The sequence below is a fragment of the Carettochelys insculpta genome, chromosome 4 (genome assembly GCF_033958435.1).
Source record: "Carettochelys insculpta isolate YL-2023 chromosome 4, ASM3395843v1, whole genome shotgun sequence".
NCBI lineage: Eukaryota > Metazoa > Chordata > Testudines > Carettochelyidae > Carettochelys > Carettochelys insculpta.
In genome coordinates, this window is record NC_134140.1 from 22,702,820 (window position 1) to 22,729,998 (window position 27,179).

Consider the following 27,179-nt stretch of genomic DNA (forward strand, 5'->3'; position numbering starts at 1 on the left):
ACATTTTGCTGGAGTTCATGCCTTTGTTTCTTTTTATAACAGATCTATCCGTATGAAACACTTATTGTAACAAACCGAATTCGTGTGAAGCTGCCGAAGGATGTGGACAGGACCAGATTGGAGGTAGGGAAACATTGGCTTTTGAAATCCTTGTTTTGTTCATTCATTAAGGCTACCTCTACACTACCCAGAAGATTGACCCACTCAAGGTTGATCTTCTGGGGTTCAATTCAGTACATCTAGTCAGGATGCATGAAATTGACCTTTCAGGGGTTGCAGCTGACCACTATACTCCTTGCAAGATGTGAGTTGTAAGGCAGGTCAAAGGGAGAAACTCCTGTCAACCTTGCTCATAATTGACAGCCAAGTAAGCCGAGTGCAGGCACGCCAATTCTAGCTACACAGTTGCCATAGCTAGAATTGTGTATCTGCAGTCGACTTACTTTGCTTAGTGTAGACATAGCCTAACTGACCTACAATTGGTCATTGGTGTAAATGAACTTAGAAGAAGTCATATTGTCCTCATCTAGTCCAGTCACCAGCACTCATGGCGGGACTATTTTTTATCTTGACTATCCCTGACAAGTGTTTGTCTATCCTGTTCGTAAAAAAAGAATGTCTAGTGATGGGGATTTCAAAATCTCTTTAGGAAGTTTATTCCAGCCGTTATCCACCCTGAGAGAAGTTTTTGCTAATGGCCAACTTAAACCTATCTTGCTGCAATTTAAGCCCATTTCTTCTTTTCCTATCTTCAGAGACTAAGAACAATTTTTCACTCTCCTCCATGTAACAACCTTTTATGTATTTGAAAACTGTTATCTGGGTAAAAGCTGATCTATAAAAGTTTATTAGTTGTTTGTTGGTGTTGTGTACCAATTGTTTATTTGGGCATCGGTGCTTATCAGCATTGTTCACTGAGAGCCCTGTTCTGTAAAGCACTGAGAAAAATACACTGTCCTCTTAACATCCATTGATTTCAATTGGATTTGAAGGAACTCAGCCCCTTGTGGGATTGAAAATTGGGCGATATCATTCATATTCAAATTACCAATCTCTTAACTAAATGAGTTAGTGAATATAACGTTAGTGCCGTGATGTCCAGTACATTTGCCACTCACCACCGGTGGTGAACAGGACATTGCAGTGTGGTGATTCTGACTCTGGAGCCACATGTGGCTCTTGGAGCCTTTAAATGTAGCGCTTCCTGGAGCCACACATGAGTGCTGCCTGCCTGCGCATGTGTCCCATCCCTAGTGGGAGAAGCACATGGTAGCTCCAATGGCTCTGGCCCCAGCAGTGGCCCCAGCATTCCCACCCACTCTGCAGTGGCCTCAGATGCTCCTCTGGCCTTGCGGTCCAGCCCCAGCAGCAGCCCTGGTGTCTTCCCAGCTGCTGTGATGGCAGCCCCTAGTGGCTCCAGCCCTGGTGGCCATGTTGGCTCCCAGCTGCTCCTCCAGTCCTGGCAGACCCAGCTGCTTAAGCGGCACTGGCAGCAGTTCCTCTGGCCCTGGGGGCTCCAGTAGCACCAGCAACAGCTCTGGTGAGTCGCCGTTATTAATTTAGAATGAGGGGCTGGAGGTTCCTGGATCTGGGGAAGGGGGAGGCATTTATTTACAAGGGGGCTGGGGGAGCCTGGCTCTGGGGAAGTGGGGCTGTGGCAAATACAGTAAGATGACAACTAGAAGTGTGACGACCTTTCAATTCTCATCAGACACCGCTGCATTAATGAATATTGTGAGTGCAAGGCTGTATTTTCCAGAGATGCTCTGTGCCTTTGAAGGAAGAGTCAATTATTTAGTACTTTCATGTTTGTACTAAGTACAGGTCCCTTGTATGGCACCCTTGGCACCTTAGAGGTCCAAATGATGGGATTTGCCAGACCAGGGGAGATCAGGCCTCCTGGATGCCCTGGGCAGGGAGCCACCAGTCCTTCTGCTGCCAGCTCTCTCTCCCCAGGCTGCTGCAGGGCTCCACTACTGCCAGGGTTCCCTCCCACCAGGCTTCTGGCCAGGGCTCCATGCAGGACTGCCAGCCAAGTTCTCCACTGCTGCCAGGCTGCAAGTTGGGTCCATTCCCCAGCTGGGCTTCCCAGGCTGGCTCCATACTGCAGGTCTTCTCTGCCCTGGGTGGGCTCTCCACTGCTGCAGGGCTGCCAACAGAGCTCCAGGTGGGCTTCTTGACCCCAGCCAGGCTCCTCTCAGTGGGGCTTCTCGACCCAGACTGGAGTCCCTGCAGTGGGGCTCCCTGACCCCAGCCGGTCTTCCAGTAGTGGAGCTCCCTGATCTGGCTGCTGTCCCAGGGCTGCCCCTGGGGCTTCCCAGAATGAACTGCCAGTGGGGTCCATGCCACCTGCAGTGCTCCCCTGCAGCCACACAGCTGGAGATCTCTCAGTCAAACTGCTCTCTTGTCTAGCAACATCTGTCATGGTGCTGATCCAGGGATGTTGCCGGATGAGTGTGTGCTGGATAAGAGAGTTTCAACCTGTTCAAATAATCTGATAACACTGGGTTATGAATGGAGAAAAAGAAAAGCTTACAGACTTTCAGGGCATTTATACAACATGACAAAACTGAAAATCTTGCAATATCAAACATTTAGAATCCCAGGAGTACGTCTCATAAATAAAAGACCTGATTCTGCAGTTTTTCTATGAACAGAACAATTTCTGAGGCCAGTAAAAGTTCTAAATGTGGAAGCTTTATGGGGAGAATCGAAACTTGATATTTTCAGCCTAATTTGACATGTTAATCAACATGGTGCCTTCATTTCACAGGCTGTAACTGTTACTGGGTTAAGGTGTCTGTTTTATAGAACTGTGTGCATGTGTCTCTCACATGCAAAACAGAAACAAAAAAGAGCTTGAAGATATATGTATAAATGTATACTTTAACTGCATTATATCAGAGGGTAAGGCCAACAGAATTGCTATTCTAGCTGGGAAGTGAAGGTTAGGCTCTGAATCAGCCACTGGGAATAGATTATAAAATCTCATTTTGAAGTATCACATCTAACTTTCATTAAATGTAAGTTGAAACTGCAAATTACCACCAAGGTAAAAATAGAAGTATATTATGTTTGAATCTATGAAATCACTCTGGTGTGGCAGCTTCTCAAGTATGATTGTTTTGTTGTTAAGGACAGTGCTGTACTTCTAACACATGCCAATCAGCACTGGGGATTGAGCTTCTGAACAAAATAATTTTATCTGTACCGATTGCCATCCCCTCATCAGGGAACTATGGTGTATTCTAATTCACCTGATAGACCATATAATCAAAAATAATCCAGTCAGGGCTAGTTGAGTAAAGTTCCTGGAGAGTCATTGGCTACCTGGTGTGAGGAGATTCAAAGTTGTTGGACAATTTCTTGGGTTTTGATGTTATTAGTTCCTAAATCAGCAAGCGTTGAAAGCATTGAAGAGCAGCAATTTGTGTTACTTTCATGTCTTCCCATTCATTTTTCAGAATAATATTGACAGGCTGATAATAGAGTCACATCTAGCCTCCTCTGACTGAAAAGAGATTTTGGTCATGATAGAGGTCAGTAGGTATGAAAGGGGCAGCCAGTAAATGAGCAACAGAGTGATATGGAAGATTGTTTTGTCTTCCTTAAGATAAAGATAGTAGGAATAAGTTCTATGTAAATCTACTCTGTGTAACATATCTATATCCAAAAGTACTGCACCAGCTAAACATATCTACAGATAATATCAGTGAAGTGCAGCCATTCCTGGGTCTTGAGGGTGAAAGCCAACAACAGCCTTTACAAATACATGGAGAGAAGACTTTTTTTTTATATTACTCTTGCAACCCACTACTCACAAGAGGTTCCAGGGGATCTTGAATACCTACATTGAGCAACCAGTACCTTGCTTTTTGAGGTTTTTTATAAAGAACCCCACGGGGAAAATGCATGTTACTATATTAACTACCCCAAACATATCAAAAACGTGAGTTTATCTTGCTAGAATTTGAACCTATGTTTCCAAGGAGTCTAAGGATCCTGTCCTACTGTCACTCACTCTCATGTAAATCAGAAACATCTCCTTCAAAGCTGATTAAGTCACACTGGTGACAGATTCAGTACCTGTGTGAATCCTAAACCGTGAAAGTGATCCGTAATATCAACAAATAAGTCTTACCATAAATACATGTATTGAAGTTAAGTTCTGAGAAGGGCCAGCTATAATTCCACATAAGTGGAAGTTTTGTACGTGTAAGGACTGAATAATGAATCCAAGATTTGACATTAAGGGACTAACTAATTGATGTTGTTTAAGTTTAGGATTAAAAGTTCATTCAGTAATTGAGAAATAAAAATTCAGGGATTGCTGGTCTTGATCCTTGAAAATGGTTTCACATGTAAATGGATTAAGTGCCAGGTCAAAAATTCAATATTTGCCCATAAAATGGGAGAAAAAAACATTAATCTTTGTGCAGAAAAGAAAGGAAAACTGAACTAGTTGCAAGTTCCTGCATGAAGACTAAACTGTGGTAATTTTTTTCAAACATCCATATATATATATATATATATATATATATATATATATATATATATATATATATATATATAGGCCTATGGTATTTCTTTGGTATTTCTTTGCATTGGTATTTGTTCTACAAACACTTCAGTGTTCTTCTTATTTGATTATCCAGCAGGCGATACTGATTTGACTATAAGAAACAAAATGTCTTAGATGTATGCTGTTTTAAGCTTGGAGCACAGCAAAGCACGAGAGTTGTAATAAAAAGCAAGAGTCCAAAAAGGGAAAAACACACATCTGGACACACACTATACATTAAAACATTCTTTTATCTTTTTTTTGTACATTGAAGAATAGAATCTTTGTTTAAACTCATCAGGCTGCTCTGAACTGCACTAAATTTCTTTTTTTTTTTTTTTTAAGACAATGTATAGTTTGCTTTGGATGGGTCGTGAATGTTCTGGCTGCCATTGTCAATAACTCATACATCGTCCTCAGCTGGGGCTGCTGTTTGTTTAACATTAAAGTTGCTCAGCCCGCTTCACACCAGGTGCAGGCCTCTGCCTAAAGTCTTGAGACCCCAACCACTTCAAAGATCTCATAGTGATTTCCAAAAGAACAATAAACAAGATCCGCTTCAAACCTGCAGTAGGAAAGCGATAAGGGAACCAGACAACTGATCCCGGCAGTTGCTGTGCTACATTAAAGCGTGCATCTGAGAAAAGGAGTTCTTTGTGCAACATCTTGGATTCATTAACAGTTGGCAGTTTTTTAACCAATTAAATTAGCAGTATTTTAATAGGATGATAGCGACAGGCAAAACAGAAGGGACAGTTGAATTCTATGCTAAGTGGAGGATTTTTTCTTCTTTTTACATTAGAGAACTGCTTGGATTAAATGGCTTTGTACAGAAAGTCGGTTCATCATTATTTTGTCTCGTAGCAAAGGAGAAAGTCATTAACTCACTTACAAACAAGGCAATGGCAAATGTGGTGGTAAGCTGAAGCAGCCCTGGTATTTGGTGATATATATTACCACAGATAGGTAAGTATCAGAGGGGTAGCCAAGTTAGTCTGCATCTTCAAAAACAACAAGAAGTGCTGTGGCACCTTATAGACTAACAGATACTTTGGAACATGAGCTGTCATGAGCAAAGACCTGAAAACCTTCTTCTTGTCTCTTACTTCTCCTCTCCCTTATTATTAAGCTTTCATCTAAGGACTGGTGCCTGTAATAGCTGTGATAAGGGTACAGATAATCCATCTATTCAGCAGTCTATCTCAGTCTTTATCTTTTAAGACAATCTACGTTTTCTAGCATCCCCCAGCTTTACTGAAGCAAAATCACTGTTCCTGATTTTTATCTCACTTGCCCTGCTGTAAATCAGCAGTAGCTCCCCTGACATCAGTGGGACTTGCATCAGAGCAAACTGCCTGAGGTGAGAGGAGATTCAGGCCCATTGTGGAAGCTTGCAGAGGAAAATGACCTCTCCTTGTCCAATGTGATTAAGGTCTGTAAACACACTACTTCAGATCCCTTTACCAGGCCTCAATGATTGTTGATGCTGGAGATTCTGAACAAGCAGGGTTTGTTGAGCAGTTCTGATTTAAATTGACTTTAATTCTTTTCAGGGAAATGGAATTTACTGTTAGTTTTCAGTTGTCTCTAGTAGATGCTATAGAAATCATGCATTGTTGTTCATCTCTCCGCAGTTGTGAGGGGAAATCTGTAGTACTGGATATTTCCTCAAGAACAAAGGGAGTCACAAGTGACAGAAATTAGATCTTTAGGGTCCAATTAAGAGAAGCTGCAATGAAGGCTGTGTTAAGAAGGATTACTGCCTTGGGGCAGAGTTTTCAGAAGAGTTCAGGGTACCCCTTGTATGCTCCCATTGGGAGTGATTTTGAGAATCCCACCTCAGTTGTTCAGGAAATCTGTTTTAAGATTTAGAATCCTCCCTGTTTAATGTGTGTTTTTTCAACATATGGCTTTAGCCAGAGGTTAGTTGGATGCAATTGGGAATAAATATAAATAAATGCATTAAAATAATATATATTCTTTCTTCTGAGGCACGTACATCTGAGAGACAGAATTAAGACCTTTATTTCTCTTTGTTCTCTACCAGCACTAAGGCTGATGTAACTCAGTCCCTGATGTTTGCAGAGAAAACATGATTAATGCCAACATTAAACGAATACACTGACCTTTTAGAATTGCCTAAAACAAGTGACCTTATGATGCACAGATACATCACAAGTTCTCTGGGTCCTTAAATTCATATGAATGGGCCAGAGACTCGCTGTAAACAGACATCATTGAGTTCTGTGACTTGACAGAAACTGAGGATCTGGCTCAATAATTTTTGAGTTGTTGCTTATCATATGGACTTCTGTGCTAATTTAAGATGAATGAAACAGCATTCTGAAGAGTGATTCTGAAAGGGATAGGAAAGAGCTTAAATAGTACAGAAGACCCTTGAAGTGCGATTTTGATTTGCGCTTAACTTGCATTGACATGAGTTAAGTGCAAACGGAAGCCACCACCCCCGGCCCATGGCTCCCCCAGCTGGGAGAGCCTGTCGGGCACACAGCTGCTTGCAGCATGGTTTGTCCCAGGAGAAACTGCATCGCAAGCAGCTGTGTGCCCCCCAGCTGCAAGAAACTGAGGGCCACGTGGCTGCCACCCACACAGTTCCCCCAGCTGCCCACTCCCCCAGCTATGGGAATTCTAGGGATCTCACCCGCACCCCCAATATGAAATTCAGTTTACACAGAGGTTGCCCAGGACATAAACACCTTATAAATTAAGGAATTATTGTATATCAGTTCAATGAAGAAGACAGACAGAATTAGCTAGTAATGGTATAATTATGTTTGGAGTTAATTTACAGCATGCATAAGACACTAACAGTAATCCAGATCTCTATAGTCTCATCCTTCAGACACCAGTATTTGAAGTTGGTTGTTATTCCTGCTCAATAATGACATATAGGCTACGTCTACACGTGAATGCTACATCGAAATAGCTTATTTTCATGTAGTGACATCGAAATAAGCTATTTTGATGAATAGCGTCTACACGTCCTCCAGGGCTGGTGCCATCGAGTTGGGCAGCACCACATCGAAGTAGGCGCTGCAGGGGAGCGTCTACACGCCAAAGCCGCCCACATCGAAATAAGGGTGCCAGGAACAGCTGCAGACAGGGTCACAGGGCGGACTAGCACTTCTGGGGCAACAGCTAGCCGCTCCCTTAAAGGGCTCCTCCCAGACACACGCGGTCTGCACAGCACGCGGTCTGCAGAGCCATAGGCACGCACACCTCGGTGAAGCAGTTATGGACCCCCAGCAGCAGCAGCAGCAGCAGCCAGAGGTCCACCCAGCTGCCCCTGCAGGAGCAGTGCTCACCCTGCTCGATGCCATGCAGGAGGCAGCTGATCACCTTTTATTCGTGGAAGAGGAGCTGCCCACAGGGGAGGAGGAAGCAACCCCAGACCCTGCTGTCCTCCGCCCCCAGCTCCCCTGCCGCACACGCCGCCGGCTGTGGAGCTACCCCACGAGCACCGACTGGTGGGAGCGGCTGGTGCTCGGCAAGTGGGACGACGACCGCTGGCTCCAGAACTTTCGTATGAGCCAGCAGACATTCCTGGAGCTCTGCTAGTGGCTCACTCCCGCACTGAGGCACCAGGACACCACCATGCGGCGTGCCCTCAGCGTGGAGAAACGGGTCAGCATCGCTGTCTGGAAGCTGGCCACTCCAGACAGCTACCGATCTGTGGGCCAGCAGTTTGGCGTCGGCAAGGCCACCGTCGGGGCTGTCCTCATGGAGGTAAGAGGACCCATGGGGGGGGGGGAGCGGAGCCCTTGGTGGGGGGTGAGAGACACACCCTGCACACCCCTCATTGGTGCTCTCTCATGTCCTTCCCCTGCAGGTCGTCCGCACCATCAACGCCCTGCTCCTTCACAGGCTCGTGCAGCTTAGGGACCCGGATGCCGCCATCGCGGGGTTTGCCACCCTGGGCTTCCCAAATTGCTTCGGGGCTCTGGATGGGACCCATATCCCCATCCGAGCTCCGGAGCACAGTGGAGGACGCTTCCTGAACAGGAAGGGCTACCATTCCGTGGTCCTCCAGGCCTTGGTGGACAGCTGGGGCCACTTCCTGGACATTTATGTCGGCTGGCCTGGCAGCACCCACGACGCCCGGGTTTTCAGGAATCCGGGCCTGTGCCGCCAGCTGGAGGCGGGGACCTACATCCCCCAGCGGGAGATCCCTGTGGGGGACACCACGATGCCCCTCTGCGTCGTCGCAGACGCAGCGTACCCCCTCTGGCCCTGGCTCATGCACCCTTACATGGGCCATCTCACAGCCAGCCAGGAGCACTTCAACACGCGCCTGAACCATGCGCGCCAGGTGGTTGAGCGCACTTTTGGCCACCTCAAAGGGCGCTGGAGGTGTCTCCTCACCCACCTTGATGTGGGCCCTACCAACATCCCCCAGATTGTGGGCACGTGCAGCGCACTCCACAACCTGGTGGAGAGCAAGGGGGAGGCATTCTTTCAGGGCTGGGCTGTGGAGGCTGGCAGGGCTGACGTACAGCCACCCGCTGCCCCCAGTCGCCACGTGGACCCCGAAGGGACCCAGGTCCGGGAGGCCCTGCGGGCCCATTTTGACCAGGCCGCGGGGTGAACGCTGGCAGGCTCCCCACTGCACGCCCCCATCCTCCACAACACTCCCTGCCCCTACGCCCACACCACAGAGCACCCAAGAGCACCCCCCCCCACTTTTCTTGCAAATGAAAATAGACCTGTTGTTCTTGAAACCACAAAACGATGATTTCTCTTATTATTACTACAAATATATATATATAATATGATAAATAGTGGAACACAAGGAAGGGGAGAACTATTTACATGGGGGGCAGGTATCATAAAATAACAGGGGTCTAATACAAACTATATACAAAATAATGGGGATATGTACAAAGGGGCAGGGAGGGCCACGTCCTGGGCCCCGCACCCCCTACTGTCCAGCGCTTGGGGTTGGCGGGCGCAACCCTTGCCTCGGCCTCAGCCCTGGCCGAGGCTGGCTGGGGGCCAGGCGAACCGACAGATAACGGCCAGTGGGTGTCAACAGGCCCCAGGTCCCCCTCAGCGGAAGGCCCCTCGGTGGCAGACGGCGGTGGGACAGCGGGTGGAGCAGGCAGAGCGGCAGGCGGCGTGGCATGGAGGCCAGGTAGTCTGCTATGCGCTCAAAAGTGTGCATAAAGGACCCCCATGCCTCCTGGCGCCAGGCCAGCGCCCGCTCCTGCAGTTGCAGGCGCTGCTCGTCCATCCACAGGCACTGCTCCGATACCTCCAGCTGTCGCCAGAGGGTCACCAGCAGCTAGGGGTCTGTCGCCATCCGGTGGTGGTGCTGGGTCCGCTGTCGGCCCTGCCCTGGGGCTGGTCGGTGCTCCGCCGAGGGGCTGGCCTGCAGCGATGGCCCCAGTGGGCTCTCCGGGACCACTGACACCTTGCCGGCGCTCTCCGGGCCCTCCGATGGTGCAGCTGCGGAACACGGGGGGGAAGAAGAGTGGAGACAGCTGTTAGTGTGGCCCCCGAGCCGTGGCCCTTGTCCCCCCACCCCTCTGCTGCTGGTTCCCCATCCCCATCCCCGGGAGATGCTGCTGCTGCTGCAGCTGGGTGTCCCACCCCCTCCCCCCGGGGGACCCTAGGTTCCGCTCCCCCCATCCCCAGGGATGGGGCATGGCACTGTCGTGCTGGGGGGGCAGAGGCTGTTGCACTCTTCTGAGGGACATGCCACTGCTGTCCTTGGGGCCATGGTCATCTGGGCATGTGGAGGCCCTGGTCATGTCTCTTGTCCCCGCCCCTCAACCCCGGGGGTGTGCACCGGGGGGGTACATACCTAACGGTCTGCTCCCACGGTCAGGGGACACCCTCTGGGCGGACGCCCTGCTGGAGCTCCAGGAAGCCAGGATGATGTGGAGCCCCCCGTCGCTGGAGGAGGATTCCCCCTCCTCCTTCTCCTCCGGCATCCCAGGGGTGGGCTCCTGGGGGGGCCCCTGGGGTGCGGGGCTTGCCTCCAGGGCGGACTCCGCCTCCAGGGCCTGCTGAGGCTTGTTGGCTGAGGTGTCAAGAGTGGCCAGCGGGGAGGATATGTGCTGGGAGCCCAGCATTTCCCTGAGCTCCCTGTAAAAGGGGCAAGTGGCGGGGGCGGCCCCAGATCGGCTGGCCGCATCCCGGGCCCGGGTGTAACCCTGCTGCAGCTCCTTGACCTTACTCCTGACGTGGTCAGGAGTGCAGGCAGGGTGACCCTGGGCGGCCAGGCCCTCGGCCAGCCGAGCGAACGCATCCGCGTTCCGCCTCTTGCTGCCCATTACCTGGAGCTCCTCCTCCTCGCTTCAGAGCCCCAGCAGGTCCCGGATCTCGGCCTCCGTCCAGGAGGGGCCCCACTGCCTCTTCCAGGGCTGGCTGCCAGGCTGGGAGCCCTGGCTCCCCTTGGGGGGGGTGCCCTGGGGGCGCTTGGGGGGCTGGCGGGCGGCCATCGCAGCGGGGGGGAGGGGTGTCTTTGGGCTGCAGGGAGGTGTGCAGGCTGGCCGCGTGTTACTGCTGCCGCCTGCACGCTCTCTCAGCTTCCTGCACAGGAAGGCAGGGGGTGGGGAGCTTTAAGGGGCTGCTGCACGTGGTGACCATAGAGCTCAGGGGCTGGAGAGAGTGTCTCTCAACCCCTCAGCTGATGGCCACCATGGTGGACCCCGCTATTTCGATGTTGCAGGACGCGGATCGGCTACACGTGCCCTACTTCAACATTGAATGTCGAAGTAGGGCGCTATTCCCATCTCCTGATGGGGATAGCGACTTCGACGTCTCGCTGCCTTACGTCGATGTCAACTTCGAAATAGCACTCGCCACGTGTAGACATGGTGGGCGCTATTTCGAAGTTGGCGCAGCTACTTCGAAGTAGCTGGCACGTGTAGACACAGCTATAGGGATTTAAATGATAAAGAAGGCTGACTTCATGGAATAAGTAGCCTCAGAAGGATAACCCACGTTAGTCTGTAGCTTCATGAATAACGAGAACTCCTGTAGCACCGCAAAAACTAACAAATTTGTTAGATGATGAGTTTTTATGGGCAAGCCCACTTCCTCAAGTGGAAAATGGAGAAGAAAAGCTCCTGACCTAATAAATTTGTTAGTCTTTAAGGTGCTACAGGACTGCTTTTTATTCATGGAATAAGCACAGTCAAAGTGAACATATGAAATTCCAGTTCTTAAACAGTTTTTTAGACTTGTCTTCCTAAGTGTAGATCAACATATATTGATTGTCACACATGCATACTCATATAGGGAAAATAATCATACTTCTGAAGCGGCAAACCAGAATGGTGTCCATAGTGCATACTTATGTAATTCTTAAAGATCAGACTCTTGCTTTGAGTGGCACTTACTCTTGTGAGTAGTTTCCAGTACCTTCAGTGGAGATTGCTCATAGGAGAGTTCCAAAAGCTGTATCTAGACCAATGTTTCCCAGTTTTATTTGGCCATGGAATCCTTGTAAACACAAAAGAATTTTGCAGAACCCCTAACTGTCTTATATGTGGAGCTGAAAAAGTAGACCACAAATAAGTAAGGATAATAATAAATGCTAAACAAGGTCATGAGATCAACATTTAGTTCAACTGCACATATTTAAAAACAAAAACCACATTTAATGTGCACAAAAATAAAGCTCAAATACTAATATGTATGATATTAGCGTTTTCGATGCCAAGAGTGTTTTTTTCCATTCACCCAGAGGCCCCCACCCTAACCCCACCTGAACAAGCTCTGCCCCGAGTTAGCTCCTTCCATTAACTCACCCAACGTGAAAGACAGACCTACCTTAGCCACCGCTGCTCCTCCAACTCTAGTCCCAAGGGCCCTATTTCAGTGGCCGCCTCCTGGCAACACGAGAGGCCAGTTGCAGCCAATGAAAGGTGTGGATGACACAGGAACCACAGGACCTGTCTGCCTCCCCTGCTGGATATCCAATGGCTCCCCTTGCCCTGCCCCCATTGCACACATGCCAGCTACTTTGTGAGTGAGGGGCTCTCTGCAGCTCCTTGCCCTGCCACCACTGAAATAGTGGAATTAAATTCAGTTGTTTTAATGGCAGGATCCCTCCCACCACCCTGCAAGCCATTAAACCAATCGAATTTAGTTCTTCTGTTTCAACAGAAGCAGGGCAGGGAGCTGCAGAGAAGTCAGTGACAACTGTGTCCGGAGCTGCACAGGACTCCTTAAAGAGTTGCCTGTGGCTTCAGAGCCACAGGTTGCTGACCCCGATCATATTCAGTTTATCAGTTAAATTGCAAGTTTAAATTTTTAAAGAGAAGAAATCACGCAATACTACTATATTCGTATTCAGTCACTAGATGATCCACACTCCCTGACAGTGCGTACAGAGGTTTATGGTGGTATATAACTGGTGATCACACCCCTGACTATACACAGTGCTGAGTAGTGACATCATTGCCCACCCCCTGGCTATGCCGGCATTACACAGGGAGACTTCTCGTGGCAAACACACATGAAATTTTTAAATAAAATTAATAAATGCCTAAACATTAATTATTTTAAAATAATAAAATATTATTGTGATGGGATTTTTTCATGGAACTCTTATTTTGACTCCACAGAACACCATTTGGGAAACACTGGTCTAAACAAATCTATTACAGCAATTTAGGTAAATTGTTTTGGAAACCTATTTACTGAAGTAGGTGCAACTTCCTTATTTAGAGGCTCATGTTTTTTGCTTTAGTGCCCAATAACAATTTAGTTTAAATTGATTCCTTCCTGATTTAATTCACTGGCTACCATTTTTTGTGTAGAATATAGTCGTAAAATGTTGCCAATGCTGTAGTTTTGTAAGAAAGGTAATTAGTTCTGCAATGTTAATAAGAGTAGTACAAAAAATAAGTTTACTACAGCAAAGCTGTAGACATGCATTTTCCAGAAGAGACTGGCCCATTTTCCGTGATCTTACAAACTTGAGATTCTAAAGAATAAAATATTCTGTATTGACTATATAAAATTGCATATTCATTAACTATTACATTCCCAAAGGTTTTCCTGGTCAGTCTTTTTTAAAGATGGAAGCCATTCTTCATCTTTTGAAAGCTTGTATTACTTAATTAACTTTTTAGCATCTTAAATACTATTGCATTATTTTAAAAAGTCAACATGAACCTTGAGAGTAGGGAATATATTGTCTCGCTCTGTATTTCTCGAGGAAAAAATATTCCAGGTCACCTCTGTGAACTAGGAGTGTAAGTGCTAGATTTTTTAAATTGTTTTTTTGTCACCTGAAGATGCAGATATAACATCCATTGAAATAAATTGGAAATGAGTGTTAGGCATAATCTTGCCTTGGTGCTTTTGGAAATCCGAGTAGTTACCTAGCTGCGTCTTCAGGCTTCTTAAAGTTAAAGTTCCTTTATAAATCTTTCTAGTAGACTCCTAAATCAGTGTGTTGTTGCAAGGGAGAATTTGCCTAATGAAGTGTGGCATATGCATTGCACCACTTCATTTGTAATCTCTCATCACCCTGATTACCATGCCCCCTTCAAAGAAGGGGGCAAGTGTAGACATAGCCTTTGTGTTCCAAATAACAGAAAGCTCCCTCTGCAGTGCATGTGCAGGAGTGGGATTGTCAGGACAGGTTGAACCTCTCTAGTCTGGCACTCTCTTGTCTGGCAGGATCTGTAAACTGGCATGATTTTAGTTAGCTGGACAATCACTTATCCTGGGTGTGGCCAAGTTTCTGTGGTGCTATAAAATTGGTTTACAGCCGCTAGTTCTGGCTCTGTGTTCTGTGCTGTTATTTAGCTGTAATTTACCCCTAAATTTCTTCCAAGAGCCAAGTAAGCAGTGAGATGTTGGTAATGCTGCTGGACAACGTTGACCTCCTGGAGTTTGGCAAATTCTCTTGTTCAGCATCAGTAAGACCGAAGGGTGCCAGACTAGAAAGGTTCAGCCTGTATTCAAATATCTTCACTACCAACTTCCCTGCACCCACCTCTAGGCTGTACACTGCTTGCCAATCACCCAGGTATGGAAGGCAGATAGATACCATTACTCAGAGAAGAAATGGAAAGTATTTTGTGTGATGGGAGGCATTGTGAGACGTGTGGTCACAGTCTGTATTCAACTACCTGCTCTCCATCCCCTCTGCTTCAGACCCTGTAGGACTGGAATAAGAGGAACTGGAGAGGCATCAACCCAAATTGCCTCTTATGTCCTAAATTTGGAGTATGAGGAGACCTACTGCACATGTGGGGGCCAGTGGCCACTACTTTAAAGAACTTCTAGATTCAGGTATATGCATGTGTAGGACAGGTAGGGACCACACACCTTGTGGCGCCTCCACCTACATAATGCCGTGTTTGCCTCTTCCTGGTCTAGTGCAATGAAGGTAAAGGAATGCACTGTACACACTTGTAGAGCAATGGCATGTTCATAGATTTCATTTCTGCGGTTAGTTTTATCACAAATTTCACATGTGGCCATGATTTGTGAGTCTCACAAGAAAACATGTGCTTGGAATATCTCATTTTAAATGTATCTTTTCAGATTTATCCTTTAAATTTATCAGCATGTGTGTATTTCTTTGTTTTTCTTGGGCTTTTCTTTTAAATATCATACAGCATTAATGAAGACACATTATACAGTCATTCCTGTGGAATGCAGATGAAAAGTGTAACTCATTTCACTCATGTCTGTGCCTGTTAATTGTTGGTTTCAGAAGGATATGCTAAAAACAGTTGTTCATTTTAAAAAATAACATGAATGCAACTCTGGCGAACAAAGCAACTGTTTCTATAAGGGTGTGACCTTGTTTGAACAGAATCCACATAGTGATTCAAACAGTCATATTCCTCCTAACTATGCTTACTTGGATCTGTTTTAAGGGTCAAGTTTTCTTCCTTAGCTTTTATTCAATACTCATGCTGGGTTTTAACCCCATTTCAAGAAAATGTTGGAATGCTGCATGTGCTGAGATCAGAGGATGGTTTATCGTTTCAGGCAGGAATTTTCAAAGGAGCCTAAGGAAATTAGGGACCCAACCCATACTGAAATTCACAAGTGGCATGAAAAGAACACAACTCGTTGACTTCAGTGGAATTGTACCCTTTTAAACTTTCAGAAAATGTGTTTAGTGTTTGCTTGTCCTTAGGGTATGCTTAGGCTGCTATTGTTGGTGCATATTTCTCCATATCAGTTTTCAGAATCCTTATGAAGGAAGTCTTAGTTAGATGAAAGTTATTCATTTGGAAGGGTGTAAAGCATTAAAAAGTTAATTTCTACCAGGATGGGAGCAGGGTGAGATATGCACAGCAGGTAGGTAGAAGATGCTCATGTGGACATTATGAAGCCCAGGCCCAGGACAAACTAGAAGACATGTTTTAGGATCAGGATCAAAAACTTAACTAATTAAATGGATCAGGCCTAAAACTTCAGTCCCAGTTTGCAAATATTAAGTCTCTGAGCATCATCTGTCAGTCTGGAGCAATATGTGAATATTGATGTGCAAAGTGACAAAATAATAAGTCTCTTGAGATTCCAAAATTTACATTATCTGATTTCCTAAAGGTAAAATAATAGTTATAAGACCTGAATTGTTAAAAGAATATTTGCATGGACAGTACATGCTTTGCACATTCTCATAATATTTTCAATTACAGATCCCATGCAGGGACCAGTTATGTGATTCCCAATATGAACAAATTCATTTTATTGACAAATAGTGTGGTGACATCTGATCTTCAGAGTTACATTATGCTATATTACTGGATAGGGGAACAGTGCTACTGAGTGAAACAATTCCTGTTTTTAATACTGCATTACCTTCTTGGATAATTGCATAAACAGGGAAACATAGTATAGGCATAGTGGAGCTGCAGATGATTTTCTTATAGCCTTGCAATACATCGCAAGGGCTTATGAGACAGCCCACAATAACATCACTGAGTAAAGTGGAGCTCATCTGTCATCTCATAAGTCTTGACATATAAGGCAAAGTACATCCAAAGGACTAAAGATCTAGTGCAGAGGGCTGGAAGGGCAGGGGAGAGCTCATACAAACCCTCTTCACTTTGCACATCTTGCACCAGGAATTGCTCCCTCTGAACGTTTCATAGAATACAAATTGCCATAGGGAGGTAGGAATTAGGCAAGGCCATAGTTACATCTGCCTTTCCCCATCTGCTACAGCAGCAGTTTGGAGATCTGACCAGGTGTGCTGAAGGATTGATTGTATGAGAGAAATATTCCTTGTGCCCTATGGGGTTGTGGGGTGCTGCCACGCCTGGCCACCTTCCTACTGCTTCAGGCTATGGCTAAATGCCAGCATCTAGCTTCGTAGTAGCTGTGGTCCCCAGTTATAGCTGTAGTCATCAGAATTATTGAATACATCTTGTAATAGCTTTTAACATTCAGTAGAAAGCAGCTACTACCACCACTTACGCATTTTTTCCAATCAGATCATTACTTAATAGACTGAAGTATTTATCAAGCATGCAATCTAATTACCCTATAGATGAGAATAAAGCCAAATGATCCAATGGGAGCATAGCACATGGTGAATTATGGTTTTACAATTAGCCATGTAGTAGGCTTGTAAGAAGCTTCCAAGAAGCCTGCTGAACCACAGGCAGCAATGCAGAGAGGGGAGGAAGATTAGACAAGTCTTGTAGCATCAAGGTAGGTAGTCAATAAGGCAATAGGATGAAGCAGAAAATGGCCAATGCCCAAGTAATGAGGATTGAACATGATAAAGTTAGGTTCAGGTTTAAGTCATGGGGGTGAGGAAATTAATTTTTAACACAAATTTGTTTTATTACTGAGATAGTTAGAATTGTAAATATTTTAGTATCTTTACACTCAAGAAGTGAATGATCACCTAAAAGGACAGAGCAAACTCTTGCTCATGGTACAGAGCTGAAATGAAGTGGACTACTTGTATGAATAGCTGCCATTATCCCAGATTTTTCTGATAGTTTTCCATTTTGGGAGTTGGATACTAGCACAGGGCCAGATTCTACTACTATAAATTCCAGATTATGTTGCTCACACATCTATGAACAACAGTCTGACTCTCTCAACACCCCCACCACCAAAAGAAGAACTCTGTGTGGACTCCCCCGACGGTCGTAGTGAAAGTCTGGATTTCTACATACAATGCTTCCGCAACTGTGCTCAGACTGACATTATATGCAGACAATACCAAATGAGACACAGTCTCAACTATGCTAAATGCTATGCTGTCCAGAGTCTCAAAAATAACCCAGACATTATAATCAAACCAGTTGACAAAGGGGGTGCTGTTGTCATCATGAATAAGTCCGACTATGAACAGGAGGCAGCCAGGCAACTTTCCAACACCAAATTTTATAGACCTCTCTCCACTGATCCCACTTTGGAATGCCAAAAGAAATTAGAACAGCTACTTAAGGAACTCCCTGCTGCTACGTGGGACTTTATTCACTCACACACCCCATCTGTACCCCAACCTGGATTATTCTGTTTATTTCCCAAAATCCACAAACCTGGAAACCCCAGAAGCCCTATTATTTCAGGTACTGGCACCCTTACCACTGGACTATCCAGTTACGTGGACTCCCTCCTCAAACACTATGCCACCAACACTCCCAGCTATCTCTGAGATACCACTGACTTCCTGAGGAAATTACAAAACATTGGAAAAGTTCCTGATAATGCCATCCTTGCCACCATGGGTGTAGAGGCTCTGTACACTAATATTTCACACGAAGACGGATTACAAGATATCAGGAATACCATCCCTGATGTCCCCACAGCCAGTCTGGTGTCTGACCTCTTTAACTTTGTTCTCATCCACAATTATTTCCAATTTGGGGACAACTTATACCTCCAGATTAGTGGAACTGCTGTGGGCACCCACATGACCCCACAATATGCTAATACATTTATGGCTGACCTGGAACAATGATTCCTCAGCTCTCGTCCCCTCTTACTATTCTTCTACTTATGATACATTGATGACATCTTTATGATTTGGACCCATGGTATAGAGACTCTAGAAGAATTCCAGAGAGACTTTAACAATCTGCATGCCACCATCAACTTATGCCTTGACTACTCCATGCGAGATACACATTTTCTGGACACTACAGTACAAACCAAGGATGGCCTCATTGGTACCACATTCTACCGGAAACCCTCTGATTGCTATACTTACCTACACACTTCTAGCTTCCATCCTGCACACATAACTAGATCCGTTATTTACAGTCAAGCCCTCAGGTACAATCGCATTTGCTCTGATCCTACTGACAGAAACCGAAAACTACAAGATCTTTACCAAATATTCATAAACCTGAATCAACCACCAGGAGAAATAAAAAAACAAATTGACAGGGCCAGACAAATACCCAGAGACCAGCAACTCCAAGATAATCCCAAAAAAGCCAAGAACAGAACACCACTGGTCATCACCTACAGCCCCCAACTCAAACAACTGCAATGCATTTTAAAGACCTACAACCTATCCTTAATCAGGATGCCGCACTCCAGAAGGCCCTAGGTGATGGGCCTGTTCTCTCCTACAGACAACCTCCCAACCTTATGAGGATTTTCGCCAACAATCACAGTCTATACTGCAGGAACACCAGTCCTAGAACTTTTCCTTGCCACAAAGCCCATTGCCAGCTTTATCCACATATCTATTCTGGAGACACCATCACTGGACCTAATCAGGTTATTCATAGAATCACAGGCACAGTCTCATGTTCGTCAGTTAACATCATATATGCCATCATGTGCCAACAATGCCCAGATGCTTTGTATATTGGACAGACTTCGAACTCTCTTAGACAAAGAATTAATGGGCACAAAACAGACATAAAAACACTCCTGATCCACAAACTGGTCAGTCAGCATTTTAATGGAGTGGGCCATTTTGTTAATGACCTGAAGGTTTGCATCTTACTGGAGAGGAATTTTCACAACAGATTGGAGAGGCTGTTGAACTCTTTTATATTCAAATTGACACATTTACATGTGGTTTGAACCAGGATGTGAATTTTCTAGGTCATTATAGGGGCTCTTTTGAATACTTGGCTTAATTTAATTCTTGACTTCCCTCCCTGCCCCTCTACTCTCTGATTTGCTCACCTTGATAATATTTTTCTGATTTGTCAACCTTGGTTACTATTTTTGGTTCTCTGTGCCTTAAATATTGAGTCTGTTCTGGTATAGCTATGATCTGAAGAAGTGGGTCTGTCCCACAAAAGCTCATCACCTAATAAATTATTTTGTTAGTCTTTAAAGTGCTACTGGACTGCTTTTTTGTTTTGATAGTGTATAGACTAGCATGGCTTTCTCTCTGTTACTATTCAAAGGCTTGATAATGTCAACAGCTCTCCTGACTGATACCAATTAATGGCCAAGTGCAGGTGATATAATCACTGTGGTCACCACCAAAATGAAACAAAAACTGCAACTATTTAACAGCATACTGTATGAAATAAATAATACTTTAAAACAAATGTGTTCCATTGGAAGCACAGTATGGATTCAGATTGGTGTATTATAAAGCCTACCTGTAATTTGTTCAGGACACAGGAGGTAACAAAAATACATTGATATTCTTGATATAACAAGCGAAAAGGACCTTAACTTTTTCTCTTAAATTCATCCTCTCCAGCTATGCAGTACTCTGCATTACACTGGATCATTAATACATTATTGACTGACAAGTATGTATAATACCTCCTGGATTTTCAGCACCTTTTCCCTGGAGATCTCCCATTTAATAACTAACATGCCGTAAGCCTGCTTAGCTTATGTGACTGTAGCTTGAGGCAGTATAGCTGTAGGTTAATTGCAGTGTTCCCTTACCATAACTTATTTACAATAGTATGATGCTGCTCACTATTAGTTTATAAGATCTCTGGTTTTTATTTCAAACAAATTTTTCCTCAAAGGAAACAAAGTTAACTGAACTGAATAAACATCATAAATATATTGAAACTGTTTTGTGTTTTTCAAACAGGCCACAGAGAAACAGAGACAAGCTTAATTAATCTGCAAAGAAAAGCGTCATTTAGAACATGATGTAGTGACTGTTTGATTGTGCAATTAATTATCTTTCTTCTGGCAGGCACTGTAATGAGCCTGTATCTATAATACTTGCTTTAATGAGCCTGTAGCTTGGAAAATGAGGGTTTCACATTGTAATGTTTGCCTTCCTCTTTGCTGTAAAGAGATTTAACACAACTTTTAATTAATGATACAGTTTCCAAAAGCAGTTGGAATTTAGTGTAATTCTTGATAATATGCTCTTCTGTTCTAGTTCTTCTAGCATCTGTGTTAATGGGGGTTGCTGAATTCTGACAGTGCTATTTTTGGGGCCTCTCTTTTACAGCAGCATCAACTACAATATTCTAGTTTCGAATAGCATTAATAGAGCGACTAAGTAAAGTTAAGAGCAACAGCCGCCCAAAGCAATCAGTTCTGTAATCCCATTGAAGTCTGTAGTTTACAGTGGGAGAATGCCAGTGTGGAGAATCAGAGCCATTGTCTCACAGGCCTGTGCTGTTAGGAAAACATGGACTTTTGTTGTAAGGGTGTATACTCTGACTCAAAAGGTAGGGAAGGGAGATCAGGGAGCAGTGTAGATAGTAGCCACCTCTGCCCTCCATGGATGCCCTGAGCACTGTACAATTTCCCTCCTGATCTTAGGGAATCAGTATATTTTAGTGGGCTTTGCTTCCTTGCTTTTCAAGAGGGAGCAGATATCCCAAGAACAATCTGTTGGAAGCCAAGCTTAATTTTCTGATCCTTGTGCAAGTTTTCTCCATGTTATCCTTACATGACTATCACTTTGGGAAAGGGAACCAGTCTTCCTCACTTTTCACTCCCTGGGCCACGCTGCAGGAGATAGTACCAGTGACATAAGACCTAACATCAGTGATCACACAAGTCTGAGTTTTAGATTAATAAAAGATTGTGAGCATATGTGTGGAATAAAAAGAGCATCAATAAGTAGCATTTTATTATACAATTGAAAATGACTAAAGTACTGCAGTTTTGATCAAGTCAGCCTGCATTTCTTCAGTAGTGGCTGAGTGACAAATTTTTAACTTGTTTTTTCACTGAGCCGTTCCTACAGGCTTCAAAGTCCTATCATAGCCTTATAAAATACACATGTGTGTTTATATTCCTCCCCACCCACTCATGCATAAATTTGCAATTCCCCTTCTTTGGACTGGCTGTTGAGGTCAGAGAATTTCATTTAAGATAATTGATGTTCAAAAAGCTGATTAGAGAGAAAATTCACTCCTAGATTTCTTCGGGATTTGTTCTCCCCAACTTCATTAGTGAAAAGCTATAGGTAAAGTCCAACAAAATTAAAATCAGATGTGCTGAATAAAATATGAATAATTGCCATAACCTCTCTCAGTGGATCTTTTCCTTGGGTATTTAGACCCTTCAAACACGTCTGGACATTTATCATCCTCCTGCTTAGTCATCATTTGGCCAAGCTGATACATTGTTAGGTCTTTTAATCTTTCCTCATAAATCAAATCCCCCCTCACTCTTCTCTTCTGAAGTATCTCCAGTTTCATGACATCCTTTTGGGATCAAGCTTTTCCAGAGCTTCAGACAGTGTTATGATCACTGCTGCTACTATAGGAGAGCCTGGTGTGAGATCTATAGGTACTAGCCTGGCATTACTTTGAAGGGGGGACTTGGTATTCCTGAGCAATAGGGTGCTGTACTCTAGTGGGGAGGGGAGTAATGCTGATAACAGGTATCCAGCTAAGTTAGGCTGTTGATGTGCTGAGATTATCATGCTAACAGGTATTTTCTCATTATTTTCTTGTATTTCCCTGGCTGTATCCTTCTGTTTTCTTGTCTTCTGCTTTGGTCCCTAGCACAACGGGGCAGCAGTGCATGACTGTGGCTGCTAGGAGCTATAGTAGTTACTACTACTACTACTACCAATAACAATGCAGAGTAGCCAGAACTGAGGAGCACAAGTTCACAGGACTGTAAAGTCCATCAGGTCAACACTTCCAAAACACTGCCTTTGATTTTTGGAAACCTTTGTTTTGAAGAGCACGACTTGAGACACTGAGGGGCTGATTTTCAATGTGTTGCACACACTCGGCTTGCAGTAATTTTAGTAGGAGTTGTGGGCACGTGGCTCTAGTGAATGGGATCTCAAATGTGAGCTCAAATTTGCTATTCTTGGTAACTGTTGATCATGTACATTTTAGATGATGCAATTTCTACCTTACAGGTGCAGTGAGACTTAATATTTGTAAAATGCTTTGACAAAATTGAGTCCAAAATAGATAATAGAATCTAAAAATATTTTCCATGTATATTTGAACTGTACAACTTTATTCTTTGCGGGCTTTTCTGCAAAGACTTTACTATTCTGTAAATATAATAATTAGGATCCTAAGCATAACTTTTTCACAGATGTTCCTTATGTTAGCCCTATTGGCATTATTTTTGTAATTCTGTCTTTTTTCATCTTTATCTCAGTTTATACTGAATAAACTGGAAACATCAAATAAAAGCACAGCATCTGTCATTTCAAGTCAGCTGTATGCATTTCATTTTGATGTGATTCTTACCTAGTAGTGTGCAACTTGTGGCCCATGAGACATTTTGTTTACCATTGCAAATGTGTAGCATTTATCAAGCCATGTAGTTTTGGGTTTTTTTCTCCTACTGGTGTTACTAAAGTGACACATACGTAAAACAAGGGCACATGAATGGAGGTGGTGATTGCTCACATCATTGACTGTGAGAGCCATGTGCTTCCTCTGCATCCAAAAGGCTGCTATGTGAATTCTGGTACACAAGCGCAGTTAAAAAAAACTACCCTATCCTAAGAGACCATCTTGGTTACAACAATCTTGCAGCCCATTGAGATGAAGTTAGGCACTCATGTGGCCCATTCACTGGCCAAGGTTGCCTGTGTCTGTTCTAATTCCATATATAAGCACATTTGGCATTGTAAGATTTTAGCCGCATGGTTTCTTTCTTTGTTACAAGGCTGCTATTAGAAAAATAACATGGTGTCCATTGAACTTATTATAGATAAAAGGGAAGAAAATCCAGCTCTGAAATTATATTGATAACTGCCTCTGTGTGTTCTGTTGAGTTACATGTAGAAATAACTGTCTCTCTATCCTAAAGTTTCTACTTAACTGGGAACTTTATTGGATAAGTTTTCTTTTTGTACCATAAGCCATTGCTATCCATTTTATTTCACAACAGAACTTATTTGATTTTGATGCCATCTTTTCCAGAATCAGTTTAAGAATTTACATGAAAATCCCAATGCCTTGTTTCATAGTCATAGAATCATAGGGTTGGAAGAGACTTCAGAAGGTCACCGAGTCTAACCTCGCACTGAAAGCAGGACCAATCCCAACTAAATCTTGATTTTGTCAAGCTGGGATTTAAAGGCCTCTAGGGAAGGAGACCGGAAACCGGCAGAATCTGGCAATGCTGCACATTGGCAATGGTAAACAAAATGTCTACCATCTCCCTAGGTAACCCATTTGAGAGTGCCACCACTCTCCTGGTGAAATAGTTTTTCATAATACCCAGCCTAGGCCACCCTTACTGCAACTTGAGAACATTGCTCTTTGTTCTGTCATCTGTCACCACTGAGAATAACCTCTTTTCATCCTCTTTGGAATCCCCCTTCAGGTAGTTGAAGGCTGCTATCAAATCCCCCCTCTCTCCTATAGAGTAAATAAGCCCAAATCCCTCATCTTTTCCACATAAGTCATGTGCACCAGCCCACTAATCTTTTTTGTCACCTTCCATTGGACTCTCTACAGTTTGTCCACATCCCTTCTGTAATGGGGGACCCCTGAATTAGATGCAGTACTCCAGATGCGGCTTCACCAGTGACAAATGAAGGTGAATTATCACCTCCCTACATCTTTTGGTAGTGCTCCTACTAGTGCACCCCAGTATGCCATTTGTCTCCTTGGCTACAAGAATGCACTGTTGGTTCCTAACCTACTTCTCATCCAATATAATACCCAGGTTCTTTTCTACACAAGTGCTGCTTACCCAGTCGGTTCCCAAGCAGTGCTTGGAATTCCTCCATCCTAAGTGCGGGCCTCTGTACTTGTACTTATTGAACCTTGTTAGATTTCTTTTGGCCCAATCCTCTAATTTGTCTACACCTCTCTGGACTCTATCCCTACCCTCCAGTGTATCAGTCTCTCCCCCTAATTTAGTGTCATCCACAATTTTGTGGAGAGGGCAATCCATCCCCTCATCCAGGTCATTAATAAAGATGTTGAACAAAACCAGCCCAGAACCACCCCTTGGGGCAGTCCACTTGATACTGGCTGCTAACCAGACAAAGGCTGTTGACTACTACCTGTTGAGCCCAACAGTCTAGCCAGCTTTCTATTCACCTAACAGTTCATTTATCGAATCCACACCTATTTATCTTGCTGGCAAGAATACTGTGGGAGACCACCCATAGTATGATTTAAAGTGCAGAAGAGGTAGAAGTACTCTTTATTTCTGAAAGCATTTACCATACCTTTTTATTTTCTTTTTCAAGCGGCACTTGTCTCCTGAAGAGTTCCAGGAAGTCTTCAAAATGAACATCGAAGAATTTGATCGTCTGGCACTTTGGAAGCGGAATGACTTAAAGAAAAAGGCCCTGCTTTTCTAACCTCCCTCAAACTGGAAAAAAAAAAATCACGTGCTTAGTCAAAACAAAAATTGTCTTGCCAGCACTATCACATGTAGTTACTGTCAAACCATTGTCCAGCATAATTGTATTAGTGTATGTGGGAGGGAAACAAAGGAAAGCATTATATGGCAAAGCATTGGTATAGAGGTAATTTGCTGACATTGCATGAATGACTGGTTCTGCCAGTAGCTCCTGGTCCTAGCCAGTTTACAAGATACAAAAATCTAGCTTTAAATTAATTGTTGCTTGTGGTTATTGCTTGATTCAAAAAGGAAGTTTTAAAAGGGAAAAGAAATGTAACTGAAAAAAGAAATCCATATAATGTTTCAAGTTTTACAATAATGATGATACTTTTAGAAATCACATGACTAATGATTCTCCTACAAGGAGAGAATAGGCTGTTTGTTTTTTTTTTGGCTTTTTTTTTTTTAAATGTGGTAAAGGCCAAAGAAAAGCATTTTAGCAAGTACTTACTGCAACTGTTTTTGTGCAGTACTTTTTAGGAATGAAAGCAAAACTATCAATGCACCTTAAATCTAGCTCTTATACTTTTGATGGAAGCTACTCTGTAAAGGATCATGTACATCTAAATGGTAACTAGTTATCTTCAATTACACCAGAGTTTTTATTTTATTACAAAATATAATGTGACAAAGTACAGTTATAAGGACTAAGGCATATAAAGAGACCTACTAAAAAAAAAGTGTATGTCCCATTCATCAGTAAAACTGAAGTCTCATACAAAACTGGGTCAAGTACCAGTTACTTGCATTTTCCTAATCTTTTGGGGATTTTTTACATTTCATGCTGATACAAATACCATGAAATCTTAATTCTCTCTCTGCATATCTCCATATAAAATAATATTGTTTGTAAATACACGTGAAAGCCTAAAGACATACTTATTTCCTCCACTCCTTGGCTTTACTTCTTAAGCCTTGAGAGATGTGGTGGCAATTTGGTAGTTGTGGAGAATAGTAGCGTTCAGCATAAAATGTAACAAAAACTACACACAAAAAAAGCTTGATGTGCTCTATCACTAGTTATCAAATGGTAACCAAATGGTATATCTATTATGAAAACCCTTGTTTATTACTATTTGCATGTTTCTGTACAAATCAAATAAAAAAACTATGTAACATTGGTGCAGCACCTTGAAACTTTATCTTAAATAACAAGTTAACAAAATCTACGTATTTGATATGAGCAGTAGATATTAAGATCAATTCCAGCTGAAAGGCAGTGTTCAATTTAGTTATTTCATATGATCAAAAATACAGTTACTGATGAAGAGTTGCTAGTTTTATGTGATACTAAAAGAGAATTTAAAAAATACATTTTTCAGCCATATGTCAGCGTTCTGCATTTTTACTGTCTTGAATGTTTGTACTCATCTTCTGCATCAATCTGTCTTTTTGCATTTCCTTAAAGTAATTTTAATGTATGCACTGCTTCACACTTGTTCAACTCATCCAGTGATGGAGAAGTTGTAGCATTGAACATGCCTTCTTCCAGTTAACATTCAGAATTCATGCTGTTGGAAATAAATATTTTCTCATGACCTAAATGTTTTGTCTGATAATACGTATATCTAGAAAAATCATTCAAAGCAAGACATAGCTCAATGAATGTGCTAATCGTTTTAATGTATGTAATTTCAAATTATAATGTTGCTACATGTCTGTTCTTCCCTTGATACTCATACAAAATCCTCGTTAAACTTACAGGGAGTTACGTTCACACATTGAGGAGAAAGGTTTCCCCATAATATTTAACACAGAATTGAATTCTTAACCAGTTTTTCTCACTGAAGTCAATTGTGGATGTAGACTTGGATCTACATCCATCAGGTGAAATTCATGCCTGTTCAGAATGCCCACCCAACCTCATAAATCTTCAAAATCAAGATTAAAGGGCACTTACTGGGTG

At 43.6% G+C, this 27,179-nt stretch overlaps 1 protein-coding gene across 8 annotated transcripts in view; it reads left to right on the forward strand.

Moving 5' to 3' along the window:
* Positions 1 to 26,805, forward strand: part of ABLIM2 (actin binding LIM protein family member 2) — a 229,230-nt gene extending 202,425 nt beyond the window's left edge. For all 8 annotated transcript variants that reach the window (XM_074992431.1, XM_074992430.1, XM_074992429.1 and 5 more), the window contains 2 exons: positions 43 to 123; positions 25,116 to 26,805. In XM_074992431.1, the coding sequence (XP_074848532.1) occupies positions 43 to 123; positions 25,116 to 25,229 (195 nt within the window). In that variant the 3' untranslated portion in view covers positions 25,230 to 26,805. The remainder of the gene's footprint in view (positions 1 to 42; positions 124 to 25,115) is intronic.
* Positions 26,806 to 27,179: the final 374 nt, after the last annotated feature.